Here is a 15,855-nt window from a genome sequence, read left to right on the forward strand (position 1 = left end):
AAGTCTCTCAATTGATGGAAAGCAGGATACCATCAATTAAGCGTCCCGTGAAATTCTAACCCCCAATGAAATGAAAAGTAGGGCTACGCTTTACGTTAATGTGGAAAGTAAGAGCAAACGGATTATCTTTTTTAATTAAGTAAATGCTTGTTGGTTTGCATGAGGAGACTAGGTGTAGACATTTGACTTGCATTCAAAAATAATGTGAAAATAAAAAAAGAAAGGAAAATGCCACTAAACAAAATAAATTCTATAATTATTTATTAAATCAAAATTTGGCATCCAATTAATATTTAACAAATTCCCTGACTATAGCCCTATTTAACGGAGGCACTGAAAGTCCTATAGCAATAAATGGATTCCTACAGTATACCAACTCAAGAAAAACAGATACCTTAATACCACGGCCTGGCCTGATGTTCGCCGCCTTTGGGAGAGGTCTTGTCCCCACTGGATGTTCAGACTACACTAAAAGTTTCTACCCCTCTCTCAAGCCGAGAGAGCTCCCCTGCTAGTATTCCTCCTCCTAGTTATCAACTACAAAGCACGGTGAATTGAACAAACTAATCCTAATTACTGGCAAACCCCAGATGGTTGAATTATCATTTAACTGGTGGTAATTACATTAGTCATCTTGGCAAAAGCTATATCAATTAATTACAATATTTTCTAATGGACTTTAATTTGTACAAATATGAATTAGTAAATATGGAAGATTGTGGTAACATCGGGTGCCTAACCTTGACCCCTGGTAGGTCAGGTAAAGTAGTACCCTCAAAGCAAACATGACGTCACTGTCTCTTTGACGGTATGCGACCCAGATCTCACCGTTTACATTCATATTTAACCAGGCTGGTTATTAAACATAATCTCTGTATTATTGAATACAATATTAAATGAATGGCTGAATTTCTGTAAATAACTGAATTAACATGAGGGAGAAGGGTGGAAGGTGCGGCCAGCCACAAGATGACCTGTCCTCCCGGTGTTGCCAAGTGCAACCGGGTCATCTGCTCTCGGATTAAGAAGGTAATTTGATTCTACACTCATAACTGACGTTAAATTAATCAACATGCTTGACAACAGGGAGTTATTAATTACAGTTACTTTAATACCTGAATGACTCAAAGTGATACTTTAAAACCAAGGAGAGCTGGCGCCCCTGTATATACACTACTGTCCTAATCCCCGCGGAAAGGACCTTCCCACTTCCAAAGTGAAGTAGACTACCCTTTCACTCCAATTTTCAACACCCCCATGGACCAAATAATGAATCTATAATATATAATTTCTTACAACAAACCTAGCTTGTTACCCCAGCACTGTGGCAGTGGAACATTGCCATGTCTCTTCAGTGGCAGAGAAGAAAGTGGAACAGAAACTATGAGGTACACAGACTTCAAAGGAGACAATCGGTACCAGTGGTAGATACACGACCATGGACGACAGAAAGGGAAATAGGGCAGGGGTTGGAGAGTGAGAAACAAGGTACAGTGAAGTAGCAACACCATGTTTTTTAATACAGTATATGGAATTGGGTAAGCTAATACAGTATAAAAATATATAATAAAATAATGGATGTAGCTATGGAGAGTGCAAGATATTTTCCAGATTAAGTTTACAATTTCCAACAATTGTAAAATTGGATAAATGGTATTATATGTTAATGAACTAATATGCACTGTATTATACATTATACTTAAACATTTTCTGATTTATCTCTCACACTCAAAATGTTTAACCTATCACCCAAATGCTCCATCCTGTGAGTTTTCATACGATGTATTTTTATACTTTCTTACAATGTACTTGTAAACATTTTTTTAATTTTGTTAGAAATTACCTTCTTATAATTATATGTTAAATTAAGGATCTGCCCGAAACACTGCGTGTTAGTGGCTTTACAAGAATGAAGAACTTCAATGCTCTGTACTCTCATAAACCCAATGTACTTTCTTGTATATAAATAAATAAATTTATAAACAAATAAATACATAAATAAAATAAAATAAATACAAAGATGACAATCTCTTCCAACACTCTGGACACTCATGAAGGTTTATCATTCAAATGCAATAACATGTGTGTTTTTATAGCTTTACGTGACTTAAATAATCTGCCACATTTATCAGACTCAAAACTCCTTTCTTCAGTATGTACTAACATGTGACTTATTATAGCTTGACGATCTCTAAACCTTCTGCCACACTCATCACACTCTAAAGGTCTTTCATCAGTGTGTATCATCATGTGTTTTTTCACATTTTCAAGACGTTTAAACCTCTTCCCACACTCTGGACACTTATGAGGTTTTTCACCCGAATGCACTGTCATGTGTCTTTTTATACCTCCAAACTGACTGAACCTCTTCCCGCACTCTGGACACGTATGAGGTTTTTCACCAGAATGGACTAACAAGTGAGTCTTCATATTTCCAAGCTGACTGAACATCTTCCCACACTCTGGACACGTATGAGATTTTTCACCAGAATGGACTAACAAGTGAGTCTTCATATTTCCAAACTGACTGAACCTCTTCCCGCACTCTGGACACGTATGAGGTTTTTCACCAGAATGGACTAACAAGTGAGTCTTCATATTTCCAAGCTGACTGAACATCTTCCCACACTCTGGACACGTATGAGATTTTTCACCAGAATGGACTAACAAGTGAGTCTTCATATTTCCAAACTGACTGAACCTCTTCCCGCACTCTGGACACTTGTGAGGTTTTTCACCAGAATGCACTAACATGTGACGCTTCATACCTCCAAGGTGACTGAACATCTCCCCACACTCTGGACACTTGGGAGTCTTCATCTTCTTTATGATAGGTGCAGTTTGTGGGAAGGTTTCCTCCTCCTGATGACTGCACGAGTGGTGATGCTGGGAGACGCCTCACGGTGGGGCGTCAATGTTGAGGGTTAGGCAAGGCTTGAGTGTTGTTTCTTAGAGATTGATTTAATGTGAGCACTTGGCGGTCAATAGTGGGGCTTCTTCTTTATGATAGGTGCAGTTTGTGGGAAGGTTTTATGCTTATGTCTGGACACTCACCATCCAGTGTTGTGATAATGGCGACGACGCTCGGGGACTGGTCAAGTCGTCTACTGCAATTTCGGATACCGGGCTAGAAACAACTTCGTTCACTGAGAAGTTTGTACATACAAACCATTCCGTTCGTATATGCGCTGGTTTTTGTTCGCTGTTGTTCTCGTCTGAATAAATACATGGCACTTGTTCATATAATTAGCGCTTCCATTATTTTTTTTTTTTTAGATATACAAGAGTTATTACATTCTTGTACAGCCACTAGTACGCGTAGCGTTTCGGGCAGGTCCCTGGAATACGATCCCCTGCTGCGGAGAATCGTTTTTTCGTCCAAGTACACATTTTACTGTTGCGTTAAACAGAGGCTACAGTTAAGGAATTGCGACCAGTAAATCCTCCCCGGCCAGGATACGAACCCATGACATAGTGCTCACGGAACGCCAGGCAAGTGTCTTACCACTACAGCACGGAGACTGTGTATTATGTGCATATGTGGACTGTGCATTATTATAATTACTTATCCATTATTAGAATAACAAGGTGCAAACCATACCCCCTTACAGTTGAAATCTATTTATTTATATACAAGAAGGTACATTGGGTTACGAGAGTACATAACATATATTAAGAGGTACATTGTAGCAAGATTTGAGATAAGAACACTGTTTTTCCCAAAAACGGTGGGTTTTCTGAGGGAAGAGAACGTATGTCTGGAAGCTGACTTTAACCGCCCCAAGCTGCGCGCGCAACAAGCCGAGGTTATATAAACCCGGACGCAGACTGCGTGGCCCCTCTTCCCGACTAGCCAGCAGCTGCTCTCTTACAAAACGCTGCTCACTGCTGCTCAGCGAGTCGTAAACACAGAAGTTTAGCCTGCTCAACTGTTCCCCCAGCGTGGACCCTACACCAATTCCTATCGACAACGACTCGGAGCGACCCGTCAGGGGCGTCCTGCCCTTCTCAACATTTAAGGTAGTGTTTGTGTTGTTGGCGCGCCGGACCAGTGTTTGTGTTGTTGGCGCGCCGGACCAGTGTTCGTGTCTGTGTTGGCGCGCGCGCCCCTGAAGCACACCTGTTGGTTCAGCCTTGGTGCCCAAATGCAGGTGCAGTGGACCTAGAGGGGGTGGTGACCCTTGGTGTTATGGGGCACTGGTTTTTCTCCAGTAGGTGGCTGTTATTTGAAGCACAATCGGGAGGAGGCCTGTCCCACCCCCACCTCCCCCATCTGCTCAGCCCTGTACCTTAAGCTCCCTCACCCAGTCGACGTGAGGTCTGCTGCTTGGGCGACTTCTGTTGTGCCGTTAATTATTATTTATGTTCTTTATACCAGTGCTTATTTACAGTCTGACTGTTAGTCATGGCGTGCTTCCTCACGCTACAATATTTGCTGTAATTTTACCTTTGCTTTCGCCCCATGCCTATGTTTATATATTGGGTAGTGCTGTTATTGTTGTTTCAGGACATTTAATGCTCAAGCCAGCTTCTATTTAGTGCTGTTGCTTTACCCTACTCTAAACGCTGGCTATATAAAATTTTATATTATTGTCTTTCAGTTACAATGTGTTATGCCTCACAATTTATTTATCCGCAATTTATTTATCTTGGACCCGTGATGCGGGTCCAAGCCTCTTGCTGTTACCTTCCTTGGGCTTGCAACTACGATTTGTTTATCTCTGCAATTTATTATTACAATTTATGCATTGCCCCCGTGCATGTTTTTTAACTTATTAAAACTCTGGCTTCTTGTACTGAGTTATTTATTAAGTAAAGTAACCTAGGTTGTGCTAGTTCCTGAGTTACAAGCCTCATGCCTTTGACTTTAAGATTATCTTGGTATTGCGTACCATTAATTTACCTCAATTTATTACTGCAATTTATGCGGGTCAAGCTGCACATTATTTACTCTTACTGGTTTTGCAATTGTGATTGTTTAACTATTGTTTGCCATTAAGTTATCAAGTAACTCAGCTAGGCTGTGATAGGCACGGAGTACGGCCCCCCACCCCCCTTGCCTCTTGCTTTAAGATTACTGGCAACAGTAAGATTGTAACAGAACCCATGAGCACCACACCAGAAATAAATACAGTTTTGATATTCCTAGAGTACGACTTAATCAAACCAGAAATGCTCTACAAATCAAGGGGCCCAGAATGTGGAATGACCTTCCCAACCATGTTAAAGACTGTACCTCTCTCAACCAGTTTAAGTTAAAAACGAAGCTATACCTAATAAATTCTCTGTAACCCACCTTACCCCTCTGTTGTCAACCCATGTATGTTTTTTGTTGTTTTTCAAATCAACGCTGTTTGAATGTAATTTTCTGTAATAATTTGTAATTGTATTTGTGCTGCTTTTTCAACAATGTTCCCCCCTCTTTTACCTCTATTTTTATTTGTACTCAACACATCTTATTCTTTTTACCTTCCATCACCTTACCATCCATTCTTTCATTACCTTACCGTCACACCATCCATCCATTCCATTACCATCTTATTCTTTAGTCATTAATGTTTTTCCTGCCCGAAACGCTTTGCGTACTAGTGGCTTTAGGCATTGTATGTACTAGCTCTAACTATAAAGCCAACAAACTTTGTAAAATCTCTTTATGTATGTACCTTACCTAAATAAAAATTATTATTATTATTATTATTTACGTTTAGTTACATCAGCTAACTATATTCCCGCAAATTATGCAGCGTCTTGCTGCATGTGTATTTATTTATTACTGGTTTACAATTATGTTTGTTTATCATTTTGCTTATCGCTTTTAAGTTATTATAGGTAAAGTCCGCTAGGTTAGGCTAGCTGCTGTGTCTCAGGCCTCCGGCCCCTAGCTTTAAGTTTTCATGGACTTGTATTTTCCATAAGTTTCCTTAATTTATTAATGAATTTAATGCAGTGTCAAGCTGCATGTTTTCTTTTGCAGGTTTCACATTTAGGTTTGTTTAACTTTTGCTTATTGCCTTTAAGTTATTAGATAAAGTCAGCTAGGTTAGGCTAGCTGCTGTGTCACAGGCCTCTGGCCCCTAGCCTTAAGTTTTCATGGACTTGTTTTTCCATAAGTTTCCTTAATTTATTAATGAATTTTATGCAGTGTCAAGCTGCATGTTTCTTTGCTGGTTTTACATTTGTTTGTTTAACTTCTGCTTTGCCTTTAAGTTATTATGTAAAGTCAGCTAGGTTGTGATAGTTGCAGGTGTAACGGTTCTATTGTTACGTAAAGTATGGTGACAAATAAACACGGACACTAAGATACAATATATATATTTGGTCGAATATACAGAAGTACACAGGTGATACTTTGGTGTGAGTTGAGCGCACTGAGCGTCGGTACAGTATCTCGCAAGTGTCTGCTCTAGACCACACTTGAAAGTAGACTAGCCAATGTTCGCTACACCGCTGCTTATATGCTCGGGCAACACCTCACCGTGTTGCCCAGGCAACGCCTCACCTCATTCATCTCCAAAGGTTGACAGGAATATTAACAATGCATTTGGAGCGAGTATATTATTGGGATAATCTACTCGCTACAGAACTCCCCCTCCCAGGGGATGAAAGGAAAAATACTTGATCAAGGAACTTAGCTGGTTGGTGAATTGTACGCCCTGCTCGCGTTACATAACCATCAAAGTTAACTTCCTCCTCTTCGCTGATGTCATCTAACTGGGGTCGTAGGGTGGGAGGTCGCATAGGATCGTCCGTCGTCGTAGGATCAGGTTGTGGTGCAGCTGGTAACTGTGGTTGTAACATGGGAGGTCGTACAGGATCGTCCGTTGTCGTAGGTGGCGGTGCTGCTGGTAACTGTGGTCGAAAAGTGAACTGCGTAGTCGGCGGATGTGTCTCTGGATTTAGCAGTGTCGCAGACGTTTGAGACGAAGCCTGGAGCAGAGCAGAGAGCTGAGTGAGGCCGGAGTCGTGGAGCTCTATGTGGGAGAGCGTGGCGGCTCGATTGAGATTTGTGAGTGTCTAAACTCGGGGAGCGAGAGCGTGGCGGCTCGATTGAGAATTGTGAGTGTCTAAACTCGGGGAGCGAGAGCGTGGCGGCTCGATGCGGTCGTAGTCTGCTGTCTGCTCTGTGTCGAAGCTGTAGCGTCTTGGGTTGATTAGGACTGTACACGCCGAGTACTACATTGTTGACTGTGGATATTAACAATGCATTTGGAGCGAGTATATTATTGGGATAATCTACTCGCTATACAGGGATCGGGCCCCTTGCCTCTTGCTTTAAGTTTATTCTGGCCCTGCATTTACGTTTAGTTTCCTCTGCAAATTTCCTGCATTTTACATCGCTCTTGCTGCATGTTTTTACTTTACTGGTTTACAATTATGTTTATTTAACTTATGCTTCACCTTTAAGTTAAGTAAAGTCAGCTAGGATGTCCTAGACGCTGTCTTCGGGCCTCATGCCTCTCCCTTTAAGTTTATCTTGGACTCGTATTATGATTAGTTCCTTCAGCAATTTATTGCTAGTTATGCATTGCTTAAGTGCATGTCATTTTACTTATCGTTTTACCTTTATACTTGTTTTCTTGACTTTGTCATTAAGTTATTAAGTACTGACAGCTAGACAGTACCAGTTTCGTTTACCAGTACCAGTAAACGTTTCCAGTCGTTTGTCTGCCCGGTGTAGCCCGAAAGAATCTGCAGCCTCCTGGCTGCTGGTTTATCCAGACATGTGTGGCCTCCCAGGCCGCTGGTTATCCGACGTGTTGTCTGCTCGGTGTAGCCCGAAAGATACTGCTGCTTCCCAGGCCGCTGGTTTATCTAGACGTTTTTGTCTGCCCAATGTAGCCAGGAAAGTTGTCATAGCCACTGCCGTCTTAGCTGACTGCGTTCAGGGGCTGCTCTTCAGCCAACGTTCTTCCTGTGATGAGTTAAGCCGGCGATGTTATTCAGGTATTATATTTATATTGGTCATATAAATATGCGGCCTTCCAGGCCGCTGGTTTATCCAGACGTTTGTCTGCCCGGTGTAGCCCGGAATATACAGCGGCCTCCCAGGCCGCTGGTTTCTCCAGACGTTTTGTCTACCCGGTGTAGCCCGGAATATACTGCGGCCTCCCAGGCCGCTGGTTTCTCCAGACGTTTTGTCTGCCCAATGTAGCCAGGAAGGTTGTCATAGCCGCTGCCGTCTTCGCTGTCTGCGTTCGGGGGTTCATGTCCAGCCGACGTTCTTCCTGTGATGAGTTAAGCTGGCGATGTTATTCAGGTATCTTATTTATATTGGTCATATAAATATGCGGGCTTCCAGGCCGCTGGTTTATCCAGACATGTTGTCTGCCCGGTGTAGCCCGGAAGTCACAGTGGCCCCCCAGGCCGCTGGTTTATCCAGACGTTTGTCTGCCCGGTGTAGCCCGGAAGGTTTTCACCGCCACCGACGTCTTAGCTGCCTTCGTTCAGGGGTTGATGTCCGGCCGATGTTCTTCCTGCGACGTGTCACTGTGTTCTAGCGGCCGATGCTCGGTTGGGTCTGTTGCAGCTGGTCCAGCCGTCTGCCCTAGTGTCCGAGCCGCCACTCTTCCTACGTTGTTGCTCAATTTTGGTGTCCAGCTGCTGCAGCTGTTGGTGTTCCGGCTGCTGACATTCCCGGCAGTCGGTGTTCTAGCTGCTGTGGGTACAGCTGTTGCTGTCCCAGCTTGCTGCTGTTCAGGTGGAACATGGTCCAGCTGCTGGCGTTCCAGCGGTTGTTGGACCAGCTCCTATGCTACTGCTGAAGTTGTTCATGATGTTCCAGTTGAAGCGGTCCCAACTGATAATGCCCATCCTACTGCATTCCAGCTCCCAAGGGTCCAGCTGCCGACGCGCCAGCCCCCGAAGTTCCAGCAGAAGCGTTCCAGCCGACGTTGTGCCTATTAGCACTCCTTTCAGTTTATTGTATTTGATTGTAATTTATTTCAGCTTCATGCATTAATCCCGTTTTCTCTAAAGAGTTACATTCCAGCATTATTTTGAGCATGATCTGTTTTGCAGTCGCACTTCCCTTACTGCTGCAGTTTCCCCCTTGGCCCGTTTGTATCTTCGGCAGCGGCCGAAGATGCTCTCCATTCCCTTGTTGGCTCCCAGGTTCTATAAGGTCCCTAATTGTCTTGCAGTTGGACTTCTACTTATAACCGAAGTTTTCCCTGGTGGCCAGTTGCCACTATTTATTTATCTTTGGCAGATGTTGATGCACCAGTTGCCAATGTCCAGCTGCTGATGTTCAGAGACAGGATTTTACAGTTTACATTTGGCAACTGTTGTTTGTTAAGCCCTTATTTTGCCCTTGTTGACCACCAGTGTTCGTGTTGTGCATGCTACGTTATTGTTGGTTTGTTAAGGTTAGGGTTTCCCTGCTTACTTCCTCCTCCCCAGTATGGGACATTTACTTATTTATCTATTTATACAGTTCCTACTGTATCATACTACTACTTATTTAAGTTCTTTATTATTATGTCCGGGTCTTAGTCGCCTTACTTCTACCCTCCCTCTGCTTTACTTGTATCGTTTTCTCTGGCATTTTTCGCCATGCCCTCGGTCGGCCCGTACTAAGCCCATTAGCTGGGCCAGTCCGTTACGCCCTTAGCCGGGACCCCTGTGGAGCCCTAGCTTAGCTGGGCGGGCCCGCCCTGTTAGCCGGCTAATGGTCCTGCGACCTAGTACTTTGGAAGGAGTATTTTGTGCTTTTCCCTATCCTTCTCCTTATTTGGGTAAATACTGGTTCAGTAACAGGGTTGTTGATTTGTGGAACCAATTGCCGCGTAACATTGTGGAGGTGGGGTCCCTCGATTGTTTCAAGCACGGGTTGGACAAGTATATGAGTGGGATTGGGTGGTTATAGAATAGGAGCTGCCTCGTATGGGCCAATAGGCCTTCTGCAGTTACCTTTGTTCTTATGTTCTTATGTTCTTATGTTCTAGTGCTTATGTCTCTCTTTTACATTTTCTTAGTGAAAACTTCGTTATATTTGTAAGGTACTATTTATTGCTTGTGAATGTATGTGTGTGTGTGTGCATATGTATATGTATGTGTATATATATGTATATATATATATATGTGTGTATGTATATATTCATTAGTTGCTATACTAATTTAGTACTGTCATTCAATTTTTATTTCCATCTCGTCCGTAGTAATTTATTATGAGTCTGGGAGTTGGTTTACTATTTTCGTCCTTATTTCTGTTATTTTACTATATTAATTACATTAATTATTTTACATTTACGGATCCCTAGCCTTCCTGGTGTCCATTTCTCTTTGCCTCAGATCCCCAGATCTTGAAGTTCTTGGGGTACTGCTGCTCGCAGAATGCTCATTGACACTCACACTAAACTCATTTACGCCTCTTAAGGCAGTTTCTTAGGCTAACTATTCTGCTCTTAACATGCTTTCGGAGGCCAACATACAATAGAGATCACTGTAACGGACTCGGTTACCATCCTTATAACTCGTGTCACTCTGGACGCAAGCATGTTGCAGTTACGCCTTAAGACCTGTTTCTTATATTTGATTTATGGTTTTATTTATATATTGATTTGATATTGTATACATAGTGGTCATATAAATATTGATTATGTTGGGCTGTTCTATTGTTTTATATTATTCTATTGAATTATTTTGAAATGAATTATTACTTGCTAGATCCCTTCCCCTGGATTAACTTCTGCCCTTGACCCAGATACGGTAACTGGTTTTCCCAGACCTTTCTTACTTGTCTGGTTTTTTTTCCCGCTAAAGTTCTGCTCGGTTTGGTAGTTACCTTACTTCGCTACAGACTAGTTTCCTGGAAGATCTTTTTCTCTTCCTTTCCCCTATAGTCACTCCTATTCCCTGTGCCAGTGTTCCTTTTCAGAGTTTCTGCAGGGTATCACCCTGGCTTTATCCATTAATGACACTTGCCCAGATCGCTTCCGGAAATGTCCCCCTCCTCTTAGAAACTAATTCCAGCAGTACCCTTAAGGGGTAGGTTCCTTGCCCGTCACGTTCATACTGCATGCCCGTTTCTGCCCACCCTTACTGCCTTAATACTTCCAGAACCGACTACGGAAGGCGCACAAGGTACACCATTGATGAACAAGGAAAAGGGATGGAGCCCGAGGGCAGACTACTGCACCCATGAGGTCGACACACATTCCTAGTTACAGCGGCCAGCCGCCGCGTTCGCCCTTCAGGGTTGGGGGTTCCGCGCCGCTGGCCCTCGCGGGATTGGGGGTGCTCCGCCGGAACCCCCAAAGTGATAAGCCTGCAGATAGCTAAGAAATATTCCCATGAATTGTAATTAGTGTAATTAAATTAATGCAACTTTCATTTACTACCTATGGATGTAGTTATTAATTGTAATTGATTTCTACTTTATCATTAAGGATTATTCATTATAATTATTCCTTAATACTTTATTGTTATGCACTAGTCAATAATTATTTATCATTCATCCTAATTAGCTATTGGATTCATTAAAAATAATTGCTTATCATTATACTATTTATTATTATTATTATTTATAATAATTATTTTATTATTTATTAATTTATTATATATTAATTTATTATTTACCATTATAAAATAAACAAGTCCCCAATCTGAGCACGTTTTCTTCCAACCTCAGAAATAAAGGATTTAAGACTAACACGTTTAGAAACAAGGCGCCCTCGAAGGAGGCTATTATTTGTTATGCACCCCATACTCAACCAGTAAGTAGTGGAGCAAAACAGATTACATGGTCATAAAGTCTTAATCAGACAAATTCAATTCAATTGCTTTCTTTATTATGCACCCCATACCCATTCCGTGGGCGGTGGTGTAAAGGATTACAGAGGCACATAATCGGTTCAGGAACTGTTCGTTTAGCTAAGCAAATAACAATTTGTGACGCTAGTTACAAAATTATTAATGTTATATATACATGTACACACTCTCATACATACATGTACATATATATATATACGTATACATATATACATACACATACATTTCTAATCACCTACACAAATACACACATCAATAATCTTTTGTGCCACAAGTGATCAACAAGAGGCTCACAACAGTCACTATACAAGGCACTTTACATCTATAGTGAGTCACACAGTTACTAGTCTTGCTGCACACCCACCCAACTGGGCGGCAGCTTTACAGCCATGTGCTCCACACATTTAGTCAAATCTACATCAGCAGATGTTACAAGCTCCCAGAGGTACTTGTAGCCGAGCCTAAGCCTAGCAGTGGTAACATCTAGAAGTCTGCTAACATTATTGGATGACCCATAGACGTGCGGTTCTTCCTGCATAATAGAATGGTGATAGATGGAGTAACTGGTGTGAATTTCACTTTGCCTCAAGTCTCCGAAATTTAGTTGATGTTCCTGGGATATTGCTGCCCTCAGGCTGCTCAAAGGCAGTCCAAGTTGGTAATCAATTCCCTCTTTACGAGCAAAAGTCTTGGCAAACTCATCAGTTCTCAGTGGCTATTTTTACATTATTATTTACAACTAACTTAAGTTAAATAACAACCAGTAAACAGACTGCTGTTTTCTAATTCTAGTTCAGGAACTTCCTGGGATAAAACGTGAACATTCATTGAGGAACTGTGAGATGCTTATCTGTTTTTCCTCGTAACGGTCCCAAAGCTTCCACCAATGTTCCTGTTTCTCTGTATTGCCCTTGCGGCGACTGGACTTCAGCTTTTGATCTGAAACCAGTTGGTATTGCAAGGTTACCAGGGACGCCTCACGGTACAGTAAGGGAATTAAAATATATAAAGCCAAGTTGTCCTTCACTGCCCTTTGATTCAGACGCTGGTGCCATCCTTCTACGTCATTGTTGGTCCTCACCAGTCGTCTGAATGATCACCAGTTCCCCAATTCCCACACACTTGCACAGCCACGTATATTTTATGTAATGAGTTAATTATGTCGTTAAGGGTGAACTGCTAGCCGACTTTTCTAATTCAGCAAACGCCTTACAATTATGTAGTACATACGTACCACATAAGTACGTGTGTGTTACACACGTACACACACACACACACAAACATACACACACTAATGCCTCTATTCACCTTGCAAGTAAATAGGAACCTGGAAGTCAGAAAGCTGCTAAAGGCTGCATCTTGGGGATGTGTGAGTGTGTTAGATAAAAATATATGTTGTTTAGATATGATGGAGGAAAAGAGTCCGAGAGTCGGTACATTAGACAACCGACGCTTAGAAAGGCGGGGTCCAAGAGCTAACAGCTAAATCTTGGAAGTAATAAATTGAAATATTTAATACACACACATACATGTTTCACATGAATTTGGCTGAGGACACACTGAGGGCTGATGGCCCCGTCGACGGGGCAGGAAGTCGGTGGTTGATCAAAGGCCTCCCACATCCTCCACATACCTGAGGATTTTTCCGGCTTAATTTTAAACGGAAGTAATGTCTTGGCATTTGCGGCTTCAGCGGGTGGGTGGGTCCGTGGGTTTATTACACTATGAGTGAAAACAATCGCCTATTCTTTATTTTATATTGCCGCTTGTAGAGCTAGAAGCTGTTGCCTCTTGTGTGCGTTGCACAAGGGGATTAATATCTTTCAATATTTCCAGTATTTTTAAAGGTATCGCTTAAATACCGAAGATACTGTTATTGGACACCGCTTAATTGACAATGTCTCAACAACGCAGGCTGAAGATGTGCGTGGCTCCTGCTATTGCAATCATGCTCATTTGCTTTTCAATGATGCGCCTTAGTTGTCCCCTCTCTAACTTACCGTTCTAAATACCCCTTCTCCATTTCTCGCAAACATTCCCCCCTCATACATCTCCCCCCTTTCCTCTTGTCCCCCTGTCCATCTTTGTCCCTCACTTTGCCCCCCTTCCCACATTTTCTGTCCTCTGTCCCCGATCCCTTTCCCCTGTCCCCCTCTCTGTCCCCCTGTCCTCCCTTTCCATCTCTCTGTCCCCCTGTCCCTCTCTATCCCATTGTCCCTCTCTCTGTCCCCCTGTCTCTCTCTGTCCCCCTGTCCATCTCTCTGTCCCCCTGTCCCTCTCTATCCCATTTCCCCTCTCTCTGTCCCCCTGTCTCTCTCTGTCCCCCTGTTCCTCTCTGTCCTCCTGTTCCTCTCTCTGTCCCCCCTTTCCATCTCTCTGTCCCCCTGTCACTCTCTGTCCCTCTATGTCCCTCTGTCCATCTCTGTCCCCCTGTTCTTCTCTCTGTCCCCTGTACCTCTTTGTCCTCCTGCCCACTCTTTCTGTCCGCTGTCCTTCATCTGTCCCCCTCCCTTTCCACCAGTCCCCCTATCCATCTCTGTCCCATTGTCCCTGTCTCTGTTCCCCTGTCTCTATCTCTGCCCCCTGTCCCTCTCTCTGTCCCCCTGTCCCTCTCTCTGTCCCCTCTTTCTGTCCCCCCTCTCTGACCCGGTCCCTGTCACCCTCTCTGACCCGGTCCCTGTCCCTCTGTCCCTGTCCTTCTCTGTCTGTCCCTGTCCCTCTCTCTGCCCCCCTGCCCACTCTTTCTGTCCCCTGTCTCTCCTCTGTCCCCTCTCTCTTGGTATCGTGCCCCTCTCTCCTCCCTCTATCACCCTCTCTGACCCTGTCCCTCTGTCTCTGTCCCTCTGTTCCTGCCCCTCTGTCTCCGTCCCTGTCCCCCTCTCCGTCCCTGTTTCCCTCTGTCCCTGTCTCACTCTCTGTCCCACTGCCCCCCCCCCCTCTGTTCCCCCGTCCCTTCTCTGGCCCTGTCCGTCTGTCCCTGTCCCTCTGCTCCTGTCCCTGTCCCTCTGTCTCTGCCTCTCCTCGTTTCTGCCATTCTCTGTGTCAGTCTATCTCTCTGTCTCTTTCCTCGCTCTATCTCTGTCATTCTCTCACTGACTTTGCATATCCTTATCTATCCGTCCCTGTGCCTAATATTCTCTCCCTGACTCTGTCTATATCTATTTCTCTGTCTCGGTCTTCATCTCTCTCTCTCTCCCTTACATACATACATACATACATACATACATACATACATACATACATACATACATACATTTATTTAACACATGTGGTACACGCACAAGGGGACACAGGTGGAAGCTGAGTACCCAAATGAACCAGAGAGATTATAGAAAGAACTTTTCAGTGTCAGAGTAGTTAATAAATGGAATGCATTAGGCAGTAATGTGGTGGAGGCTAACTCCATACACAGTTTCAAATGTAGATATGACAGAACCCAGTAGGCTCAGGAATCTGTGTGTTATATAAATTTATACCTTAGTTTTTTATACCTAGGTATAAAAAACTCGAAGATGTTTAAGCTCTATTCAGTTAAAGTTGTGTGTGTGTGTGTAAACTAAAGTCTTTGAAAATGTAATAAGTTTTACGAAACGCGCTCAAGTGTCGCGTCAGACTAAAAAATAAAAATGAATTTTGGAGAATTGATTTTTGAATTACCACCAACAGTGAAAAGAAACGTAAGAAAGATCGAGAAAATTCGTGTTAGAATTATTAATCTTACTTTTTCGGTCATATTTAATAATATATGTCTACAGGAAAGACTGCTACCAAAATATACTAATATATATATATATATATATATATATATATATATATATATATATATATATATATATATATATATATATATATATATATATATATATATATATATATATATATATATATATATATATACATATATATATATATATATATATTTTGGTAGCAGTCTTTCCTGTAGACATATTTTATTAAATATGACCGAAAAAGTAAGATTAATAATTCTAACACGAATTTTCTCAATCTTTCGTACATTATGCTTCACTGTTGGAGGTAAATCAAAAATCACTTCTCCAAAATTCATTTTTATTTCTAGTCTGAAGC

The 15,855-nt window shown here is 42.5% G+C and overlaps 1 protein-coding gene and 1 long non-coding RNA gene across 2 annotated transcripts in view; one reads left to right on the forward strand and one right to left on the reverse strand.

Annotated features, from left to right (window-relative positions):
* Window positions 1–2,049: 2,049 nt before the first annotated feature.
* On the reverse strand, window positions 2,050–2,820 carry LOC138351052 (zinc finger protein 492-like). The gene has a single exon (XM_069302613.1). It carries the CDS (start codon window positions 2,818–2,820, stop codon window positions 2,050–2,052), a length of 771 nt encoding a protein of 256 aa, XP_069158714.1.
* A 952-nt stretch (window positions 2,821–3,772) lies between these two features.
* The window catches only part of LOC138373299 (uncharacterized), a 111,740-nt gene continuing 99,657 nt past the window's right edge, over window positions 3,773–15,855 (forward strand). The window contains exon 1 of the long non-coding RNA XR_011231137.1: window positions 3,773–4,020. This is a non-coding gene — a long non-coding RNA (uncharacterized lncRNA). The remainder of the gene's footprint in view (window positions 4,021–15,855) is intronic.

Source organism: Procambarus clarkii, chromosome 5, assembly GCF_040958095.1.
Source record: "Procambarus clarkii isolate CNS0578487 chromosome 5, FALCON_Pclarkii_2.0, whole genome shotgun sequence".
Taxonomy (NCBI): domain Eukaryota; kingdom Metazoa; phylum Arthropoda; class Malacostraca; order Decapoda; family Cambaridae; genus Procambarus; species Procambarus clarkii.

What these genes read in the sequence shown, in the direction of transcription:
- LOC138351052 (XM_069302613.1), bottom strand. Translation starts at nt 2,820, where the DNA reads ATGAAGACTCCCAAGTGTCCAGAGTGTGGGGAGATGTTCAGTCACCTT.